The sequence below is a fragment of the Toxorhynchites rutilus genome, chromosome 2, assembly GCF_029784135.1.
Source record: "Toxorhynchites rutilus septentrionalis strain SRP chromosome 2, ASM2978413v1, whole genome shotgun sequence".
NCBI classification, from domain to species: domain Eukaryota; kingdom Metazoa; phylum Arthropoda; class Insecta; order Diptera; family Culicidae; genus Toxorhynchites; species Toxorhynchites rutilus.
Genome location: NC_073745.1, coordinates 302,507,985 through 302,532,740, shown reverse-complemented (window position 1 = coordinate 302,532,740; position 24,756 = coordinate 302,507,985). Strand labels below are relative to the sequence as shown.

The window sequence follows — 24,756 nt, the reverse complement described above, 5'->3', positions numbered from 1 at the left end:
GTGCGCCAATTTCGTTTATTCCAGATGCAACCTACCCGCAGACATCAAGAATGACGGCATCTGTCACCGTAAACGAGGACCTGACATCTGGACAGGGCATTGGGTCACAGTCGCACCCAATCGAAGACTCACTGGCGTTAATCAATGCCAGTGGTCTGTGGAGGTAGGTTTTCGTCGGTAATGTTAAACATCTTTTAATTTTCGTTTATCAGGATTGCATCCTCCCTGCATTCGAAATGTATCCTCAGTACAACTTTCCTCCAAGCTGCTCATTACAATTCAAACTAAAAACCACTTTCTTCGTTCAAGCTTTCGCTTGTTGGGCTTCATTTTTCCCCTAGTCCTTCCTCATGTTATACTAACATTTCGACCTCGGAAGATGGTATTCTTGTTCCTTTGTGCATCGTCTTCTTCGGGGGTATACCAGATCCACACGAGTGCCCATCGCCACAAGTATGCTTAAGATGTGTATAACAAGCTGACCTACAATCTTGCACAACTCACTTTGCGTGCATCGTCTTGAGTCACTATCTCCGCCAATCGAAGCTGCATAGTAATTGGTAAGATTGCATGTAAGCACACTCATATCACTCGCAAAAATGTTGCGAGTTGGTTGAAGAGGATAAGTTTTCAGCTTGATGCCATCGCATATCCACATCTCCGTCATTGTGTTTAGGGACAAATTCAATGGTTATGCTTTTAAAAATCCTATGAACAGTATTATCCCGTTTTGATTCGAAATGTAACGTAAAATAATCAAGAATAATACAGATTTTCTTGTTTTTCATTTTATGGTTTGATCAATTCCATTGAACTGCTTACACGAATCAATCATTTTGAGGCGTTTTGAATAGGAATAGGTGAATAGGTCTCTATTGTTACGTTTATTTACCAATTTACCAAACCTTTTGCAGAATCGATTGAAACCTTGTTCCATCAATGACCATTCTGTTTGGAGCTGTAGAGCGAGGTTTATCATTTTTAAGTTGTTGCAAACCAGAATGTGAATGAAAATGTGAATGATACTATCACATTTTTGTTTCATTTTATTGTTTTCCTTCAAGTTTAGTGTCTTTTCCTATCACTACCGATCTTTGCAGCTTGTGGTTGAAGACGAGGAATCGAGACAAACCGCAATAGTGACACTTGAAAAAACGTAAATCTAAACATTCCGTTCTTCAGTTGTGGTATAATTCCGATGGCATCTTGGGCTACGGTTTCGGTTTCAATTTCGGGAAAATCTTCCAACCAAAGCATCATTTTTATTTCCATTTCTAGGCGATCCGCCGCGCCCAGAGCATCTAGCATATTGGAAATTGGATAACCAATTATGAATCTGGAAGCGTACTAAACAGTGGGTGAATTTACTCCTTCACCAATTTTCATTTCCACAACAATTCCAGAACAACGTATTTTTAATCAAACTGACTACTTTCTCGAGTAAAACTCTGCTTCGGAAACAAACGTAAATAAACTAAGTCCATTCTCCTCTATAGATCGGAGAAACATTTGGCGGATAGCGTGAGGGAGAAAAAGTTCCAATATAATTTTTTTTGACGAAGAACTACGTCTTTCAGGAAGGGTGCCAAATCATAATATAGGTCACATTTTTATGAAATAAAGTTAACGTTAATAACTATTTTCACTGTGAACGAATTCTCATGATTTGCATACCAATCGAATCGGAAAATGGTTTTTGGTGAGCTCTACAAAAAGCGTAATTTTAGTGGTGAAAACCCCTTCGGAAAAAGGGAAAATATATTCGCGAACTTAAAATAGCGTTCAATACATCCTTGAGAATATTTTTTTTCTCGTTTCAAGGCCGTCAATTGTAATAATCATAATCGGAATTTTTCATCGGAAGTGCTAACAAAAACCTTTTTTATTATTAAAAAAGTCATAGCCAACTTGGTCACAAGAAAATTAGTGGCGCTTAAAGCGCATAGTGAACGTTTCAACATAGACTGAACAGTTTATACAAGTGGAGTGATCTGACTACTTCGAACTGGATAGAATAATTTCATAGGCTAAATGGCATTGGATCCTTTGCATCCGCCTCCCGGCGATCCATTGGAAAACATGAATTCTAGAACATTACCCAAATGGATGGACAGAATGGGAATGTACGGACAAAGAATTGTGCTATCATTGAGACCGATTGGAAACAATATTCTTCCGAAAAATCCATTCGTCATAGGGAAATCAATTGATGAAGTTTGTGGTAAAATTGAGGCAGCTCACACAGAAGACAATGGTACCAAATATGTACTTAAAACCAGGAGTACGGAACAAGCACGAAAACTAATGAAATTGACCGAGTTACTTGATGGCACAAAAGTTGAAGTCGTCCCTCATGAAAGACTAAACATAAGCCGCTGCGTAGTAAGCTGCCGTGAGGTTATAGGACTAACTGAAGATGAGTTAAAACAGGAACTGAAGGCTCAGAATATCATTGCTGTTCGTAGGATTACTCGTAATGAAGGCAACAAAAAAAATAACACACCAACGCTCATACTCACAATAAACGGAACTGTACCTCCGAAATATGTGATGTTTGGTCCTCTACGTATTCCAACCAGACTCTTTTATCCAACGCCAATGATATGCTATAAATGTTTCAACTATGGCCATGTAACTGCAAAATGCGAAAATGATGCGATTTGTAGTAAGTGCTCTCAGAGTCACCCAAGAGAAATAGAGGAATGCACTAGAGTAGTAGTTTGTAAACACTGCAGTGGAAACCACTCCCCGGTCAATAAAAAATGCCCAATATACGCAAAAGAAGAGAAAATCATAAAGATAAAAGTGGAAAGTGGCATTTCATTCGCTGAAGCAAGGAAAGAATACGCCAAATTATACAGTGCAAATACTTATTCAGCAGTATGTAGTGCACAGAGTAGACTGGAGAACATCAGAAAAGACAGCTAGAAGGACAACGAAATACACATGTTGAAGGAGGAACTGAAACGCCTCAGACAACAAAGTAGTGAATCGGAAAAGGACAAAGAAATCGAAAGATTACGAATGGAATTGATACAAACGAAAAAAATATTGGAAGGATTGGAACAACTTCAGGAAGAAATCGAAGAATTAAAATGCAAAGACAATCAAGCTACCGGACAGTCCACGTCAAACATATCTAACTTCTCAAGCCCAGGAACGAAATCACCGAAAACTAAGAAAGTTAAATCTACCATTGACATCAGCAGTGATGACAAACACGATGCATCACAAAATTTGTATTCTGTTACGTCGATAGAGCTTGAAAAGCCAAAACAAGTAAAGAGGAAATCTGGCCGTTCCCGTAAAGCGCAAGCTACGAGAAAGAAAGCAACAGATGAAAACTGTGACTCCAGTGAAATGGAAGTTTTTTAATAGAATCATTCAATGCCACGTCTTTTTTCTCAAACGCACATGTCTAACACGAAATCCAGAAAACAAACATCATCACATCAATTTTCGGTAAATTCATTGAACACACGAGAACTTAGCATTGGAGAAGCAGATCTACAACGTAATGAAAATGAACATCACAACCAACCTACTAGCAGCAGAATAATCGGCTCAAATAGAGCCAGGCCCTTCCTCGTGTCAACCCCGCCCGATGACGTTCCAGGCTTTCCTGAAGATCCGTCGGCGGCTGTTGACACGAGAGGCCAGTTTCCGCAGGCAAGTTATATGTACAATAGCTCAGTAACACTACCTAATTATATATCCCCCCCCGGATACAGCTACAGCTCAACAGGCAACAACCCATTACCCCATGATAATTTCATGGAACATCCAAGGATTCAGAACTGGAAAGGCAGAATTAGACTTGTTGATCAACGAAAAGGATCCATTGGTGCTTTGTTTGCAAGAGACCATGTGTTCATCACGTCATCCTCCTCAAATTAACGGTTACACAGTTCATAACAGAGATAGAACTGACTGCCATCGGGCTGCAGGAGGAGTGCTTGTTGCAGTGAGGAACGGTATTGATAGTCAAAGAATTGATACTGACTCCACCTTAGAAGTCATCATCGTGAAGATCGGACAACCTATAAATACTGTCATCATAAATGCATATTTGTCGCCCAGCAGAAACGTAAACAAAACAGAAATCGAATCACTGATTCGTAGTGTGGCTGAACCAATTATATTTGTCGGTGATATAAATGCACACCATCCTTCATGGGGATCCTCCGACTTTAACTCCAGAGGAAAAGATATGGATGAAGTATTTACAGAATGTAATATGGTCGTATTGAACAGTGGCGAAACAACCTTCGTTAATCACGCTACAGGTAACGAGTCATGTATTGACATTGCCTGTTGTTCAACACAGTTAGCTGGTTGCTTAGACTGGAGTATTGCTGAGGAAACGCATGGAAGTGATCATCGTCCTATGTTCATCTCCTTCCCAGGAATACTACAGAATACATGTTTCAGACCGAGATGGAAGATAGAACAAGCTGATTGGGCGCAGTATCAAAACATACTTCAGTTCACCACCAATCGGAATCCAGAAGAACAAATGCTGAACATGACGGAAGCAATGCTACAAGCCGCCAACGAAGCAATACCCAAAACCACATATCAACCTGGTAGAAAAGTGGTTCCGTGGTGGAACAAAGACATAGGTGCAGCAATAAAAAAACGAAAAAAAGTGCTTAGGAAAATGAAATCCGTTGCAGATGATCACCCTTGCAAACAACGTCTTGTAGAAGAATTCAAACAAGCGAGGAAAACTGTACGTGAATTAATTAACTCAGCAAAGCAGTCATCGTGGCAAAAATTTGCAACCAGTTTCAATTCACAAACACCCATGAAGGAAATGTGGAGTAAGTTTCGTAGAATTCAAGGAGGTGGTAAAACAAACTACATAGGAGCAATAACGTATGATGGCCGAACTGCAACAATGAACCATGAAATAGCCGAGTTACTTGCCGAAGCCTTTAGTTTTGTTTCAAGCAATGCATCTTACACCGCACAATTTCGTCAGAGAAAAATAATACTTGAAGCTCAATCGTTGTTTGTTCCTGATCAAGCCAATGAAAGGTACAATGAAATTTTTTCCATGTACGAACTGGAAGAAGCTCTAGAAGGAATAAATAATTGCTCTCCTGGGGAAGACGAAACGCACTATTCAATGATCACTCACTTATCTCAAGAATGTAAAGAACAACTGTTAAAAGCATACAATGACCTGTGGATAGAGTCGATATACCCATCGCAATGGACTACATCAATAATTGTCCCAATTTATAAAGGGAAAGGCGAACGAGTTAATCCAAAGAATTATAGACCTATTTTCCTAAATAGTTGCGTGGCAAAAGTTTTCGAACGCATGGTGAATAACCGTCTCGTTTTTGTTCTGGAGTCGAAAAAATTACTTCACCAACATCAATATGGATTTAGAAAAGGAAGGTCCACAACAGATCACCTAGTTACATTCGAAAAAACTATACGAGAATTATTGAAGAAAAGGTATTACGCACAAGCAGTGTTTTTGGATATAACAAAAGCGTACGATACGACATGGAGGCGCATGGTGTTAGAAAAACTTAGTTCATGGAGCATTGGAGGTCGCTTATGGAAATTCATAGAACAATCATTGAAGAAAAGAACTTTTCGAGTTGCTGTTAATGGAAGTTTGTCTAACGAAAAAATAATGGAAAATGGTCTGTGTCAGGGATCTGTTCTTAGTGTTACCCTATTTTTAGTGGCTATTAATACTTTAACTGAAGATCTGATCAACGATGTGATCTGTCTCAGTTACGCAGACGATGTGGTATTGATATCAGGTGAAAGAACTCAAGAGGATACTGAAACTAGGCTACAAAGAGCGCTGAATGTGATCAGCAGCTGGGAAGAACGAACGGGTTTCCAAATTTCTGCTGAAAAATGTGCAACGATGATCTTCAAACATCCGAGAGCTAGGAGAATTGTTTCGACACGTACATTGAAAATGGATGATACTCCAATCCCCATACGAAAGGTGTATAAATGTTTAGGGATCACTCTTGATCAGCAGCTTCAATTTAAAAAACATATCGAGCAAATTCGAGCATCGTGTCACCAAAGGCTACACTTAATTCGCTGTGTAGCTAATAAATCGTGGGGCGGCGATAGAGCAACATTGTTAAAAATATATAAGGCTACAGTTCTAGAAAAAATGCTCTATGCAGCTCCGGTAATCTCAGCAGTGCGCGATGAAAATTTGAAAAGGTTGGAGACGATACACAATGCCGGATTGAGGGCAATTAATGGAGCATTTTACACCAGTCCTATCATCAGCATTCAAGCGGAAGTGGGTATTCCCAGTCTTAGAACACTACTTGATCAGCGAACTGCTATATATACAGCAAAAATTAAGGCAAGGAAAGAAGCAGAACGTACAGCAATTGACTCAGAAGATTTCGTGGAAAGTTCTGATCGGTACTATTTATCAGACATGGATTCCAGTTCCGGAGAACTTTGGGGATCACCACAATTCACAGGATCCGGTACTACTGAAGAGCGAGGAACGAATATTTTGGGAAAATTGCAAATCTTGCTTCCTAGTATATATCATTTCTCCCATCCAAGTAGCTCTCCCTGGGAGAGACGATTGATCAAGGTTGATACATCTTTATTGAATGTTAGTCGCATGAATGATTTACCAGCATCATTACTACAACGATTTCTTCTAAGAAAATCGACGAGATATCGAAATCATGAAACTTTATACACGGACGGGTCTAAACGTGAAGAAAGAAGCGGATTTAGCATTATCGATAGAAATACGGTGGTACGCAGAAGAATGGTGGATATTGCGAGCATTTATGCAGCGGAAAGCGAAGCAGCTAAAGAGGCTTTACTACGAGTAAAGAATAAAGAGGGGACTGGAGCGTACCTTATTTGCACAGATTCGCTCAGTGTAATAACTTCGCTCGGAAGCTACAGAATAAGGACGAAATGGAGAGACTGCATGGAAACACTTTACAATACATGTTTCGATAATGGGAAAGATGTCACGTTTTGCTGGATACCGAGTCATATTGGTATACCAGGCAACGAGCTTGCTGACCAAGAGGCGAAAGCGTCACTGAACCATACAGTCGACAGATCCATTGCGGTTGATATTCGGGAAGTTAAAACCCATATAAAGAGAAGAATCACTTGGAGATGGCAGGCAGAATGGGATGCTGTGAGGGAGAACAAGCTGAGAGAAGTTAAAAATACGGTTTTACCCTTTACAGTGACAGCAGAGACAAGAAAAGAAAATGTGATGCTTACTCGATTGCGTATAGGTCACACGCTACTTACACATCAGTACTTGCTCGACAGGACAGATGCTCCGGATTGTCGGTGGTGTAGTGGACGATTGACCGTAAAGCATATTATAGTTGAGTGTCCTGGTTTAGAATACGAACGTAGGAGTACGGGATTACGAGCAAATATGCGAGAAGCTCTAGCAGATGGAGAGGATCGAATCAAAAGCATCATGGAGTTTCTGAGGAAAATTGGAATTTATACAGAAATATGATACGAAAATATGAATTGTAAATTAACTGAATTGTAATATTTAGACTTAAAAGACCCAAATAACATATAGTGGAACGGGTCTCTAATATCAAGAAAAAAAAAAAAAAAAAAGAATCGGAAATTCTCTAAGATTTGTTTGATATGCTGTACATTGAAATTCGCCAATCTCTAAACGGTTTAAATTCATCAAAACTGGAAGAACTTCCTTTTTCCCATACATTTGTTTTGCCGATTTGTTTGCAAATCCTACCCGTATTTCGTAACTCAAACATTTCTTAAGATGAAGGTGGAAGCTAGCCATTGTAGTAGTATAGGTAAACCCGCGAGTAAAAACGGAGTAATAGTGTTTGTGAGAGAATAGCAAAGCACACGTAAATAGATCAATTCACTTATCAGACTATGGGGCGCTTCATTGACACGAGTCTGTGAATACATTAGAAAAAAAAATAACAATTCAATACTAAAGTAAAATGTATGAACGATATGTTCCGATGAACAATTGCAAATATAAATATATATAGAAGGTGCATTTGCATATGAAGTGAAATTCTGATTATACGCGAGCGTAACATGAGCCAATTTATAACACATGCGAATTGGGGCTCTTTTGGTATTAACAAGTTCTTCCGCATAGTAACTTCATGTTGATAATTTCTTAATATTTTCTTCCTTTGATCGTATTGTTTTCACATATTCACGTTGGAGAGCCTTAACCCTTCTCTTCGTTGGCCGAGGCATTTTGATTCAATATAATACATTTCCGATTACTGTTTCTGAAAGCATAGGCAGCCGTGGCAGTTTTCCGAGCTCTGCAATACAATTTTCTTACCCAATGTTAAAGTTGCTAAAACTAACATTATAGACCCATTAAACGTAAAAATAATAATTGTATTGATAATTGAACACAATTTTATTCTAATGATTTTCATTATATGAAGCGCTATGACTCAGGAATTTTATTGAGTGAGTGGATTTTATAGCTGTTTCGATGATGTTGTCTGGCAACAGTGTCGAAAAAATTACGATGCTTTCACCAATACAAACAAAACCATTGTGGAAGATTGAAAAATGAAAATTTATCTTTCAGAGCAGTTGCTCGAGTTTCCCGACGTTTTTCGCTATACAGTTCAACAGCAGATGAAAATTTAATATCTTGTGAGTAATAGATTAGAGTTTGGTTGATACTACTTGATGGGAAGTGTGCGAAAATTCATCACACTGTTTCGCAAAACTATTGATTTTCGGGCGAGGGGTGAGGGAGGGAGATAAAAGAAATGAGCGCCACTGTGGCAGCCATTTGTGGCTAGCTTCACCTTCACCTTAAATGAGCGTAAAAATGACAGAAAATGCCATGACTCACAAATATTGGTAAGCATTTGTATAATATACATATAAAGGGCGAACACAAAATTATTGCGACACATTCAACAGGGCATAACTTTTTTACCATTGGGTAAAAATCAACCAAATTTTGCACACTTTCTCATTGATGTATTGATGTATTAATGTATTGTCTACATGCTGTCAAACTCGAAGTCGTGTTTTTCGATTCAACGAAAATGGAGGTGAACCAACGCGAGTCGAGAGAAAAAATTCTTTCCAAACACCTGGAATTTCCTGACCTGTCGCACCGGCAGTTGGGAAATATGTTGAACATTCACCATTCAGCCGCCTCCAGAGTGTTGAAGCGGTTCCAGGAGCGGTTGACGTTGGACCACGGCAAAGGAGCTGGAAGAAAACCGGGACCGGAGAATAAAAAGACGGAGGGAAAGGTGAAGCGGATGATTAAAGCAAATCCCAACGTCTCAAGCCGTGATTTGGCTAAAAAGATCGGCATGTCGCAGAGCTACGTCCAGAATGCAAAGAAGAGAGCTGGACTACATACATACAAGGTACAGAACTTCCCAAACCGCGATGAGCGGCAACAATCGACGGCTAAAACTCGGGCACGGAAGCTCTACGAGAAGATGCTGACAACATATGGCTGCTGTGTGATGGACGACGAAACGTATATAAAAGCCGATTTTAAGCAAATTACGAGGTTGGAGTTTTTCACCGGCAAGAGCAAGTTCGATGTGGACGACAAATTTTAGAAGAAGAAAATGTCGAAGTTAGCCTCCAAATATCTCGTTTGGCAGGCCATCTGCTCTTGCGGACTGAGGAGTGAGCCTTTCGTGACATGGGGCACAGTAAATGGCGAGATCTACAAATCTAAGTGCCTCTAGAAGCGCCTTTTGCCGTTCTTGCAGCAGCACGACGAACCTCAGCTATTTTGGCCAGATTTGGCATCATGCCACTATTCTAAAAGTGTCCTGGAGTGGTATGAGGCCAATTCTGTCCATTTTGTTCCAATGGACATGAACCCGCCAAACTGTCCGGAGCTGCGCCCGGTGAAGCAGTACTGGGCAATAATGATGCGGGAACTTCGGAAGAGAAAGAAGACAGTCAAAGACGAGAAGGACATGTTAAGAAAAAGGAAAAAAATATAGGAGGTTGTGTCCAAGATACGACCGCATTGTTGACGTAGAACTACACTGTTATTTTATATAAGTCGCCATACATTGGTGGCTTGAAACTACTAGGAATATAAACACTTCTCATCATTTTGCGCTATTCTCAAAAGGAACGCTTATGTTAATATCACTGGCCTCGAAAAAAGTTCCATTACTTTCTCATGCTCGAGGGATGCGCAGCTGTCACCCTTAGCGGAGGAGGTTTTGCTACTGGCAAGCGAAATCTAACCACATACAAAATTCCAGAACGACATTTACTTTCTTGGTGACTAAACAAGCGAAATAAACTCTTTTTGTTAATAAAAACCTCGGAAACAGTAGCAATGCTTCATTATTATCAATATTAGCGCAAATGTAATCCTAGTTGAAGGCAGTTTTGCGATTGGCACGCGAACCCATATAACTTATAACATTCCAGTAAGACATTCAACATTCTACGCGAAGCGTCCAATTTATGACGCGGAAAGAAAAACACACGATATGAATAACGCCAAAAACGAACTGAAAAAATCACACGACGATATCCAAGTTGGATTACCACTGGTGGGGTCCAATCTTAGATCGAAGCGCAGCGTAAGCAAAGTGAACTGGATTGCTCAACAGTTCGATGCCGAATGAAAGTTTGCCTCAGCGAGATCCACTGTTAATACTCTAGGCAAGTATTCCCTTTCATTCTTCTACCTTTTCCTTTGTTCACGGAGACTTTAAATCCTACGATTTCCCCTCCGTTGGTCGTCGATAAGTTGCTCGTTATTGACAGCTCAGTTCGGGAAAGCACACAAATGAACAGAACAAATGTATGGGAAAATGGAAACGCTAAAAGTTTTCAGGATTTTAAACCATCTACAAACCAGGGGAATCTAAATAATAGCATATTAAACAAATCTTACGGAAATTCCAATTCGATTAGTATGTAAATCGCCAAAATCCGTTCGCGACAAAAATAGTTATTAACGTTAACTTTATTTCATAGAAACGTGACCTGTTTTCTGATTTGGCACCCTTAATGAAAGACGTAGTTCTACGTCAAAAAAACTGAGAAACTGGTACCGGATGACTTTGATGGAGGGCACTCAAGGCTCCATCGATTAACTTTTCTTTTGATTTTTGAAGTAAATATATGTACAAAACTACCCTAAAATTTTGGTTTGATTCTAAACATTATAAGAAAATTGGCATGACATTTTCGGTGTTGCAATAATTTTGTGTTCGCCCTTTATATATATGGTACGGCAATATAAGATTAATACGAGCGAGAGAAACAAAAGACACGTTCCAAATAAGCACGCATTACCTGGCCACGGCCCAGACCGAGATGGATATAGATCTCGTTTATGCTGGAAAGTGTTTTCTAGGAGTAAAATTAGAAAACACTTTCCAACTTCAATTTGTAATGAGATATTATATTATCACGCTCTTCCCAAACAGCATCATTAGCTATGTGGATAGCGTGATCGTGTAAAACAGTCTTGCATTCCAGCCGGTCTTGGTCCGATTCCCGTTGACGACGTTTGGACTTTTATTTGGGTGCAATCCCAAAAAAGATGAAAAAAGAAAAAAGAAAGAGATGTCTGCTACCATCCATACAAACATTTTAAAGCGTTGGGGGACATATGACATTATTTACCTATTTGACGCTTCAATGCACGAAATGACATGTTTTCTATCGAAAATGAAATGCTTTCTGGCAACGCTAGTTTGGGTGTATAGTGGGGGATAGCGCTGGTCCACGATGAGAGAAGAGGGGTTATATATAGTGTCCTCGTAGATACGTTAATGAAAAATATGTTCAAAACGTGAAATGACATCCAAATTTAAAGATATACAGTACTGGAAAAATTAAATCAGACAATCGTCCTGCTACAGAATTTTCGTTGATGCACAAAGTTTCTATCATAACTTTTTAACATTTTAAGTCTAAATCAAGCAAACCGAACAGAACGAAAAATTCTTTCAATTAGGGTCCATAATTTGGGTCTCAAACTCGATAGTGTTATCTCTATCAGGTTAGAAGACACGAAGCCAATTTTTATGAAAAGTTTAATATCACAATTTTCATTCAAATTTTAATATTTTAAAACTGGCTTTTAATTACTCGAAACACGTATTCCTAACTCTTATTTAACCATTTGTCTATACATTTCCGATATTTTTACTAAAACTTTTCATTATAATATAAAGTTGTCTTCAAAAGTAATTTTCGTATAAGATTTTTTTACCTTCATTTTAACGAATTAGCGGTAAGTTTTCTCGTTTTTACTGGAGATATATTGATGTTAGAAAATTATAAGGGATTGTGTCCAAGACACGAGAATACTGCGAAATTTTAGAAATTACTGTTTAGTAGAATTGTTTGGACGCTCTGAAATGTTTTGTTTTTTTATACAATCAGTTGGCGAGTGTCTATTGTGGAAAAGGCTACCGGAATAGCGTTCGAGATAAATTTTTATTCTTACATTGACAAGAAACAAATTGCGACAATAGATCAGATTGTGTATTGTTCTGAGAGGGAAAGGTCAACCAATGATTTATTCTTGGTGGATTGAAGCGACCAAATATATAAACACTTCTCACCATTTTGCGCTATTCTCAAAAGAAACGCTTTCTGTTAATATTACTGGCCTCGAAAAAAGTTGCATTACTTTTACATGCACGAGATAGGCGCAACTGTTATCCTTAGTGGAGAAAGTCAAGTTAAACCAAATCACATACAAAATTCCAGAACGACATTTATTTTCTCGATGACTAAATAAACTCTTTCTGTTAATTTTAATAACACCGAAAAGAGCTGCATTGCTTCATTATGATCAAGATTAGCGCTGATATCATCCTCGTTTAAGGTAGTTTTGCGAGTGGCACTTACCTTCTTCCTTGAATGGTTTTAACGTTCCCTGTGGAACTTTTGCCGTCTATGCATTATGCATTAACTAGCGTCATTTATTAATACTTGAAATTTCTTAAGCCAAATAACACGCCTTGAATGTATTCCGAGGGGCAAGCACTAGAATACGCGTGACCACAGTGCAAGTCGAAGGAAATTTCTTTGACGAAAAATCCCCCGGCCAGAACGGGAATCGAACCCGCCATGATAATGTGAGACGCTAACCACTCGGCCACGGGTGCCCGAGGGGTTTTTGGGACCGTCGAGGTTTTCGTTATAGTTTGAGACACCTCCCCCCTTTCTATGGTGGGGTGGCTCCCACACAAATTAAACACAGATTGCTACACAATGCTACTGATCGTGTAAGAACCCTTAAATCCTTACACGATAAATAATAATGATATTACTTCATTAGAATGACAATAACTGCATTACTAGAAGCAATCAAACCGTCAATAAAAATGATCGTGTAGGATTGAAGAATAATGATGTTGCGGAAAGGAGCGATTCGTGCCAACATTGCATTACTGATAATGTCAATGCTACTGATCGTGTAAGATCCGCTTTATGATGATGGAAAACAAGCGATGTTCGCTGAATATTTGTCTCAGCAGAGATCCGTTATTCATACATCAGCGCAAATATGTCCCATTCGCTATCAACCCTTTTTGTTTATATTAACGCTGCTGCATAATTAGCATCACCAAACAATTGTTCATCATAGCATCAAAAAATAAGACAATTGTCGCATCGCACCGTAGCAGATTCAAATAGGATTTCAGCACGCACGTACGCACACAAATATTCATATATCGATGGCTTGAAGCAACTAAACATACACCCACTTCTCTCTGTTTTGCACTCTTCTCAACAGAAGTTTTTTCTGTTAATATTGCCGGTTTCAATTAGAGTAGCTGTTATGGTATGCGAAACCAAATCACACACTAAATTCCTGCACAATTATTTTCTTGGTGAGCTGAAGATAGTCTAGCTTAATGATTCCCCACACAATTGTGCAGCTCAGAACCTTAATCTTATGTAATGATTGCAATGCCAGAGATATCAGCGAGTGAGTGAATTGGTCGCGCCCAGAACTCAATCCGAAACGAAGACATGTGATGACGCAAAACAAGGAAAAACAAGCGATATTTATTGCTTCGATTATAGAACGATACTAAAGGTTCGCCTCAGTGAGTTCCCTAGACAAATATTCCTCTTCGCTGCTAGTCATCGATAAGTTGCTCGTTATTGACGGCACGGGTAGGAAAGCTCACAAATGAACAGAACAAATGTGTGAAAGAATGATAACACTTCTAGTTTTTATCTATTTGAACCATTGAGGGTAAGTGGGGATAATTTGGACCCCCTAAGCAAATCGTCCAATATTTCCAAACCAATACGATCTAAATAAAAATTGTCACATTAAACACTGAGCTACACTTGTTTTCTCTCAATCAATAATGTTTAATCATTATATTAAGCTTCATATATCATAAAATAAAAGAAAAGTGAAACATCTGGCACTGAAGGTAATGATGAGGAGTCGATAGCCAATGATGAAAATTAAAATGTCATCAATGTATCCGGGAAAAGTTGTAGGGTGCTAAGCAGTGCAGACTCTGATGAAGAAACAGAAAACACATTCCAGGCGACCGGAACAGTTGTCGATGGTACTGTGTGGTCAAAATTTTACGAAACCATCCACTTGTATTTTCAAGGGTGTGAAAGAGTTAACAGGTAACGCAAAAACGAGCATTATGGCAGATGATCTTATCTCGTTGAAAATAGATAACAATATCATCAAGCATATAAAGAAACGCACAAATGTAGACTGCTGAATTTTGATGAATGATTGAACAACAGAATTATCTGAAATATGTGCATTTATTGGGATTTTATATGCTTTAAGAATATTGAGAATAAAGGGTGTGTCACATCAAATTGCATCACGGAAAAAACGCTGTAGAAATTCGCCCAGTAAACCGATCCTTTTGAAAATTTTAGACAGTAAAATAAAAACTATTAAACAACTTTTGGCATTTTCTTTTTATTCATACTTCGAGCCCAAACCCGTATGCTCGCACCTTCCTCTTTACCCCGTCCATAAGGTTCTGTACAACGTCAGGTTGTAGTTTTTTTTGAACAGAAATCCATTTTCTCTTGAAGTCCGCCTCCGATTTGACAACTTTTGGGTTCTTCCGGAGGGCCTGCTTCATAATCGCCCAATATTTCTCTATTGGGCGAAGCTCCGGCGCGTTGGGCGGGTTCATTTCCTTTAGCACGAAGGTAACCCCGTTGGCTTCGTAGAATAGTGGCACGAAGCGAGATCCGGCCAGAAGATGGTCGGGCCCTCGTGCTGCTTCAATAGTGGTAGTAAGCGTTTCTGTAGGCACTCCTTAAGGTAAACCTGCCCGTTTACCGTGCCGGTCATCACGAAGGCGGCGCTCCGCTTTCCGCAAGAGCAGATCACTTGCCACACCATGTACTTTTTGGCAAACTTGGATAGTTTCTGCTTGCGAATCTCCTCCGGAACGCTGAATTTGTCCTCTGCGGAGAAGAACAACAGGCCCGGCAGCTGACGAAAGTCCGCTTTGACGTAGGTTTCGTCGTCCATTACCAGGCAATGCGGCTTCGTCAGCATTTCGGTGTACAGCTTCCGGGCTGGCGTCTTCCCCAGCATGTTTTGTCTTTCGTCGCGGTTAGGAGCCTTCTGAACCTTGTATGTACGCAGGCCCTCCCGCTGCTTGGTCCGCTGGACGAATGAACTTGACAAATTCAGCTTATTGGCGACATCCCGGACCGAACTTCTCGGATCACGTCTAAACTGCTTTACTACGCGCTTGTGATCTTTTTCACTGACGGAGCATCCATTTTTGCCGTTCTTCACCTTCCGGTCGATGGTTAGGTTCTCGAAGTATCGTTTTAGTACTCTGCTGACCGTGGATTGGACGATTCCCAGCATCTTACCGATGTCCCGATGTGACAACTCCGGATTCTCGAAATGAGTGCACAGGATTAATTCACGACGCTCTTTTTCGTTCGACGACATTTTTCCAAATTTACGAAAAATTGACAGTGAAGCATGGCCAACGTGATCTATACACTCTTATCTGATTATAAGCGAAAGCTGAAGATATAATTCCTAAGAATTAAATTTCTACAGCGTTTTTTCCGTGATGCAATTTGATGTGACACACCCTTTAGTCTAGCTTGCTGTCAACCAGGGCAAAATATTACAGTTGACGAGCAATTATTTTCGACAAAAACCAGTAGCAGATTTTCACAGTATATGCCTAATAAACTCAATAAACTTAGCATGCAGTTGAAATGAATGTTTTGAATGGTTTTCATTATTTGAGGAAATATCATCAATGCTTCTCAGTGAACACATTGCTCTGAAATTTTTCAAGCCATTTACAAGATGTTCAAGAAATATTGCGACCAATTTTTTCTAGTATGTCACTCGTGACAAAATTATTGACAGAAAAAAAATCATTCTAGTTGGAACCATTAGAGCAGGGTTTCTCAAAGTGGTCGATATCGACCCCTTGGGGTCGATTTCGGTTTCCCAGGGGTCGACAGAAACGAAAATTGATTTTGGAGGTCGACAGGGTCTGAATATCGACCTCTATAAAATAACACGAATTCTTATTTGAAATATTCAAGATGCTCCAAAATTTTTTTTTATTTTGCGACTTGGTCCGCTCTGACTTAACACCGCCCATTTGATCTCGTAGAATTTTCTGAAAAAAATTGTATATCTGATTTTTAGCAAAAAAAAATCTGTATCAAAAAACTAACGGAAAAAATGGAAAGAAAGGTTTATTTTCATTTTGAATTTATTGCTCTTATTTATGGTTTGCTTAAGTCTTATCAATACAACAAAATAAATCATTAAAAAGGTTTCTCATAAAAAATTGTATGATATTTATACATGGTTTTGTTGAACTTTGCTTTTCTTAAATTTTCCGTCAATTTCATCCTTGACGCTCCTCCTTGAGCCGATACATAGCTCTTTGCCTTCAAAATAGAGTCCATCATTGTGCAAGCCAATCGATTTCAGAACTTTGTTTTGTTGGCACTGTGAAGCGAGAATATTCACTCAACGCATGCTGATGAATGTGGAATTATCAAAAAGTATCCCAAAAACATTCTTAGCAGGAATGGAGAAGTGAGGTAACATTTCATATACATTTTTATAAATCGAGGTACATATCTTCATGACTCAACGATAAAAAAAACAATGTTTATTAGTAAGATGGAAGACAGAGATAATGAACTGTGATTAATAACTTTTGAATTTGTATTTGAAAAAATGTCTTTAAATTATGTTTCTTTGCAGAAAATCTGTAATTCTGTACATACAGATTCTGTATCTGACATTTGGCGTAAAATCTGTAAAATACAGAGCATTCTGTATATGTGGCAACCATGCGAATGACTTATATCCTACAGCGAATTCGTTTTTGTTCAGTTTCAACCCCAGTGCCACACTAACTGCTGTCAAAACGTTTTTTTATTCCCTCAGTTTCAACCCAGTTTCGCACTAGGTTCAACCCGAACGCTGTTAGTTTCGCACTGAGATGTTTCACGGCTGAACTGTCAAGTTCAAATCAGTACCACATCATGGAATGAGCCAAGGTGATAATGCAAGAAATGTTGATTGCCATCAGCACAGATGAGGCAGGAGTACAGCTAAGGTTGTCATATGTTCTAGTTATAACGAAACATTGAAAAACAATATCCTGCGATGTGAGACATTGCTGAAAATTATCTTCTCGTTTACCACAATCATCCCTTGACGAAAAAGGCTTCATTATGGTTACAAACAACGCGAAACCGTAGGAACCATTTGAAAATCAAAGAACGCGGAGATTTAAAGCTTTAACTAACCAATATTGAACCGCATTTTGATATTTTGCTATTTTTGGATAGATTGGTTTACGATTTGGATATTTTATAGTTTGTGAGTAATTTGTATTCATAATTATTGATTACACTTGATATTTACTAAATTTTATCTCAATTTATTTTGTTGAATATGATTGAGATTTTTTTTCTGTATTATAGTGATTTTCAACACTTCTGGCTGATTTGTCACATTACTTCCATTTTTTGGAAGAATGTTGAGAGTGTGAATTGAACTCGTGACCTTTTGCGTGAGAGGTGCAGATGTTACCACTACGCCAGATCGCCTTCGTGAAAAATTATGTCATGTTTATTCATTTAACCAACTGCAATGTTTCCAAATTGATTATTATTCAGTAAGAAAAAAAAACTAAAGATAGGATTTTCAAAGAAATTTGGCTATGGGGATCTAAGGTATGACTTAATTCTGGAAAAGGGGCTCTTGCTCAAAACAGTTTGAGAACCCCTGCATTAGAGGAAACAAAAACTATCAGCTTATCAAACGGAAGATATCATGCCTCGTTTTTCATTCAACTCTGTTATGTAAATTAGAGAATTGTGTTCTTAAAGTACATAAAAGCGGTCTAAGTAAAAGAGTAGCTGTTCTAGATTCTAAGCATGAATATGTGAAAATTTATAGAAGTAATAAAAACACATGAAAAGATTTCCACCTCATTTTCAAAAAAATACATAAATAGTCCAAAAATGATTTTTTCAAGTAAAATGATTTATTGTTAATATTCACTAATAACTTGTTATGTAACCGTAAATGATATGAAAAATATTTAAAATTAGTTTTAAATAAATTTCTTTACACATCAGATATTCCTCCACAAAGCAATCATTTTCACTGCTTTTGGGCAATATAGGTGTATACTAAGTTTCGGTCTTTCTAGTGTTAAAATATAAAACATATATATCTTTAATCGAGAAAACTATGAAAAATTAACTCAATCAATAATTACAAGAACGAAAATCCAAAGTTCTCCGACCAGAACGGAAATCGAACCCGAACGCCCGGCATTTTAGGTTTGCCGCTAACCACTCGACCACGGGAGCACGAACTGATATCGAGATATGTAAAAAATCCCCAGCTTTCAAGAAAAAATATTAAAAAAAAACTAGCTGAACCGGCGAACGTTGTTCTGCCATATAAATTACTTCTAGTGAATATTTTGACTGTTGAATAAAAAATAACTAATGTATTGCTATACATGTACATACATGTATTGCAAGACATGTGTGTTCAAATGTTTCAACGATCTATAAAATTAATTGATTATGATCGATGAAGGATTCCACGTGGATATCGAGCAGATACGTGACCGTGTATTGCATTGGACCGTGGGAACTTCCTGGACCTGAGTGTGATGTGGAGATGGAGATGAGATCTATGATGTACAGGGAAATGGACCGGATCGATCGGATCTCAGGATTCGTCTTTTGCATTCAGTAATCTGATTATCGTGCTATGACATGTAGCAAACTTGCCTCGGCGCAAAATAAACTTCAATATAAGTAATCCGTATTCGTGGAGCAATTTAATCTGTATCAGATTAACAGACACGAAAATAATTTTAAATTGCTTAAATTTGGATGAAAATCATTACTCGATATTGTTTAAATACTGAGAAAACAGTCCGAACTTAACGATTCTTCGATAAATCTTGTATACATCCAGCAACATGTTGGACGAAATACGTGTAATTTTGTAATGGAGCCCATTAAAGACTGCATTTATTTTGTTTGAACACACGTGCTGTCTTTTGAACAAAGGCTGTGTAGGTGTTACTCATGATAGCGTCTCGCTATCATTCCTCGAACCGCTTCTGTTGATTGTCTCATAGAAATCGCAGTCGTTCGCTCTCTACGCTCTCTAATAGGTTGACCATGGATTATTGACACAGCTCAAGACGTCCTAGAATGACGTTGTCCTGACTGCGCCAATTCATCAAACGACACACATAAGAATCCATTGAGGGCACTCTTTTATTTGTTTCGTCTCCTCCAACCACATAATATTGAAATATTAATTCAAAATGAGTAATGATGTTCTTAATAATTAAAGTCACTGTGGCGCATTGGATCTACACACGTGCTCTTCAATCGGTTTGTTAACAGGATTGACGACAATAGCGTGACTGTTATTTTGCATTCCGAGCATGGGTGTGATTAGAATAATTTAAGTAATTCATTGTGCTCATCCAAAAAGGCTTCCAGATCGCCGGCGATATTCCTAGTTTTAGTCGAATTGAGGTTACTTGCTTATGTGTAGGGTGAAATTCGATGAAGAGGACGAAGTGCCATGTGGCATTAAACAACGTAAATAAATTCGTCCTGTTTAAAAACGAACGACGAATCAATTATTTGGTATGTTTTATATAAAAATTCATATATCGCGATAAAAAAGGAGATGAGGGTGAAAATTGGTTATATATGGTTATAAGTTTTTTTTCAATCCAAATTTATGCAAAAAAAATACGAAAACAAAGTTATTCAGATTTTATTTGCATGGGACCACCCTAATCGGTATCAAATATAAAGTAATAGGATTCTAGCGGTATCATATATAGTTTACGACCTATTCTCATGCCTACCAAGTTTTTTGAGTATAATATCATTAAAATCGGTCGAGCCGTTTCAGAGGGGTTTGACCACGAACATCGTGACACGAGAATTTTATATATAAGATATAGCGCCCTCTAGGTCAAAACTATGAAAACAAAAAAAAACGACTACAATCAATGATTACGAAAATAAAATCCATAAAAACGTGACCTGGCACCTTTAACGAAAGACGTAGTACTCAAAGCAATTCAAAAGATATCGAAGATTATTGATACGAGGAAATTGACAGAGGACATTACCATTTGTGTACATGTACAGTGTATGTACAGAATATAAAAAAATTATATGGTCGAGGAACAGCGGCTGGTTAACTTGACATGGAATTGCTCTACAGTATTGCTGTAAGCGATTTTTTTTTTGTATCTGTATTATAGTGATTTTCAACTCATTTAGCTGGTTCGTCACTTTTTACTTCCATTTATGGAAGAATGTCGGGAGTGAGAATTGAACTCGTGACCTTTAGCGTGAGAGGCATGGATGTTACCACTACGCCAGATCCCCTCCACTGCTGTAAGCGATGTTTCGATAAGTATTTCAACGGCAACATAAATGAAATTTTAAAGAAACTGAAGATACAAATGATACAAATGACTTCTCGGAACATGTTAATGATAAAATCAAAGAACACAAAACAGCCGCGACTACTAATGTAGCCAATTTGCTTCAACTTGTAACGAAAGAGATCATTTGATTTGTGATTATATACAGAATTGAACTAGATTGACACCCCAAAAGCGAAAGTCATATTTTGTTTCCTCGAAATATGAATGGTCCCACTGAGTCGAGGGTTGTCTGGTGCGATTTTGCCTCTCGAGTACATTGGAAGTAATCAATACTTTAAATGCAATAATGGATAAGGATTTGAGAATAGAACATACTTTCAACACGCTGGTGGAATCTCGGCCGGAAAATAGAGTGGAAAGCGTGCTCTGAAAATTCTCCTACCGACTAACGACCTAGGACCAAGATGAGATTCCATGGTTTGGTAGAGACGTGGATGAGGGAGGTGAATCGTGAATCGGACCTTCCTGCGAATAACCACACTCCGCAGTGGATGTCATATCCATGGCTAGAAGAACTAAATCACTATCAAGTTTGCTAACAAACCGTCTTCCAAAAATGCGTGTGTCTTAACGGGAACGCCTTTCAAGTAAAAACACCAATAAATAGATCATTTTTTGAATGTCAAAACAATTCTTTGCAGGTGATACAAGCAAACGATAATGCTTCTCCAAAATAAATGCTTCCTTCCAGACGGATCGCTTCTACTCTTCCGTTGGCTTCCGCAAGATTGAAGTTGACACATTCCTTTCCCAGAACCAACTGTGTACATTTCAGGCACAGGTTCATTGCATAGAGAAGAACTTTCCTTCCAGGAAATGACTGCCTCGCACTAAAACCAAAGGACGAAGAAGAGAACGTCCAGCAGGAGGCATGACATATGCTGTTAATGTCGTGAATTAACGATGACTTGAAGAGAGAATATCCTTTCCCTGTGTTCGGTTGGTTGACGGGTGAGATTGAATGATCTCCTTCCTTTCAGATCGAATTGAAGCACCAGACACAATTTGCAAACTTTGTTTACCCCCTTCGACGATGGTACGGAATGAGTTCTCTCAATAAGCCGTCCAAAGTTGGTCAGTCGGAAAATTAATTTCCCTCTCGTTTGTTCCAGCAAATACATCTCCCTCTCGGGCTATAACGGGGCCCCCGTCGAAGAAGCGTTCCGGGATCGAATAAATCCGTTCTGGTTGCAATTCGACCCACCATCCGCGACCGCCCACTACATCCTGGGCGTGATTTACTTCATCATGATGCTGTTCGGGCTGTGCGGTAATCTACTGGTCATCCTGATGTTCATCAAGTAAGTAATTAAAAATTTTATTCTAGTGTTTCCAGGAAATAGCATATTTATCGCGCTGTCGTCTGTCTGTGATAAGTGAAATCCGTTACCATTTATTCCTCGTAATCATTACGTTTGACGGGAATTTTTTTTCTAAGGGGTCAAATATAAATCAAACGGTTTGAACGTTCATTCCGGTGGCGAAAATAACCACTAATCTAATGACCTTGCAATGAAGTTTGGTTCGCAAAGAGGAAAACTTTCAACAGTTTCCCCCCAATAAATCCAGTCTGTCACCAAAAAACATCGTCGTTAACCTGGCAGTGCAAAATGACGGCCATTGGAGAAAAACAAACCAATCTCAAGTCGAATCGCATCGTTAGTGAATGAATCCCACTGCAAATCGTCGAGTTTATTCGCTTGCCTTCTTGGGCGAACATTTACTCCGCGTAAAAGATCCAAAATGGGAAAAGAGAACCCCTGCCGTTGCAATCCGCTGAGTGGCAAATAATGTTCCGACTGACTGGAACACGAGCGGGAAAGATACATGACTAGGACGGGATATATACGAGAGGAAATTCAGTTTGTGGAATATTTCTCAAGAATGTTGTTGAATTTCAGTTCACTGGGAAGTTTGTGCTTCAATGTTAACAGCGTTTTCACGCAGTTGGATCCGCTTCACGGATATTTATTGTTCAAAGCACTAACTTTTGACGTAGGATTACGAATTCCGGAAACAAATTGGGGTATAAATTGAAAATCGAAAATGGAGCACATCGTAAAAATTGTCCAAGGTGTGTTCCCGCTCGGGAAGGGGCGTTTGGTTTAAGCCGTCTGTTTTGTTGTGTTCATTTCCACCCAAGGAAAGTTTACACGGCGAGAAAAATTGTAAAAGTGAAGAAATATTAGAAAAAAGTTGTTGCTCTACATATAGTATTAGTTGTTGTTAGTCCAATTAAAATTCGCATTGGGTTGAATAAACACTCAGAAAGTAAAAATTAAAAAAGAAAATTACCTTTTCCATTTCAAATATGTTTTCTCTATATTAAAGTAACATGTTTTTACTTATGAGGAAAATTAATAACTGTGTTCGGTATTGTTAATTATCTTATATTACATTGGTGAGTTTTTTTTCTTTATTTCATCCATACATAACACAGGAGGCATCTCGTCTAGGGTCACAGAGGGCGGTTTTCATCATATCTCATTCCACTTCGGCATCCTCTATCTGATACGCATCACCCAGCGGCTGTTTACCATACTTCTGTAATCATCAATCGGTAAACACTGGTGGAGTGAACAAACAATACCGAACAACCAAACAAAACGGCCCTTTTGAGGGCCACTAAATCATAATCAATGAGTTTACCGATGTAATTTTTCCAACATATTCAAAATCAACAGATAGCCTAACGGAATCCTACGTCACCTATGCGGTCGTGTCTCGGACACAACCCTCCTGTGACTTTTTCGGTCGAATAGTCTTTATCGCTGTTTGTATGTTCACCAACGCATTTTTTTTTGCGGTTAACCCGTATAAAACTGACATCGTTTTACAACGAGGATAGTGCTTCTGTGAAAGTTTATCAAACTGAGCTATTCCAGTTTTCACTTTCCTTCCGATCTTATTTGTTTTCGAAGAAAAGAAACACATCCGCCCAACGACCCACATAAAACTACATGGAATAACATACGAGTTCTATCGCATCCAGCATTGAATCTTACCATCGTCATGGAGAATCAATTTTTAACGATTTCATCCCAAATTGTTCAATATTTCCACACAACAATCATCAGATGATTAAGGTCAGAAAAAGCACGATTTCAGACTCCCCCCTCCCCCTCCGTGGACAAGCGTGGACATTGACTACACCCCTCGACTTGTTGTCCATGTGGACATTCTGTCTGCCTTTGGATTGGAAATCAGAGAGAGTACTAACACACGAAATCTAAAACATTTTTTTTTTTGACGTGGGACTACGTCTAACCGGAGTATTTGGGGGTGAAATGAAAACCTAAACACAGAACATGCAGGAGAAAATGAAAGATTCCGAATGCTTATAACTCGAATATTTTTTACTGGATCGGATAGATGTTTGCATCAATTGACAGGGAATATTTCAACGCTTCTATCGCAATTAATAAAATGTTATTTTTCATTAGAGAAATAAATGAATAAATGTAAAATGTTAAGCGTTATCTAAACACCCTAACTGCCTTGTTTTGATTGGCCCGATTTACGTTTTCCCCAACACAGACTTCAGAACCAAGGTGCCTGGGGAAAATGGCATTGCAATTTCATGAAAATCGGGGGCGATATTGTTCCGACTGAAATGTGTTTGCCTAACAAAGACTTCAAAACTAAGATGCCATCATACCAAACATAAAAGGATGACAGTCCTAAATTTATTTGTAATGAAGAACATAATCTATCACAATGCATAAATTGACCTTACATAATACTATCTCTTTAC

General features: G+C 38.6%; 1 protein-coding gene across 3 annotated transcripts in view; it reads left to right on the top strand.

Annotated features, from left to right (window-relative positions):
• Window positions 1-24,756, top strand: part of LOC129768828 (opsin Rh4) — a 276,388-nt gene that overhangs the window by 148,064 nt on the left and 103,568 nt on the right. For all 3 annotated transcript variants that reach the window (XM_055770739.1, XM_055770738.1, XM_055770740.1), the window contains 2 exons: window positions 25-163; window positions 22,115-22,303. In XM_055770739.1, the coding sequence (XP_055626714.1) occupies window positions 25-163; window positions 22,115-22,303 (328 nt within the window). The remainder of the gene's footprint in view (window positions 1-24; window positions 164-22,114; window positions 22,304-24,756) is intronic.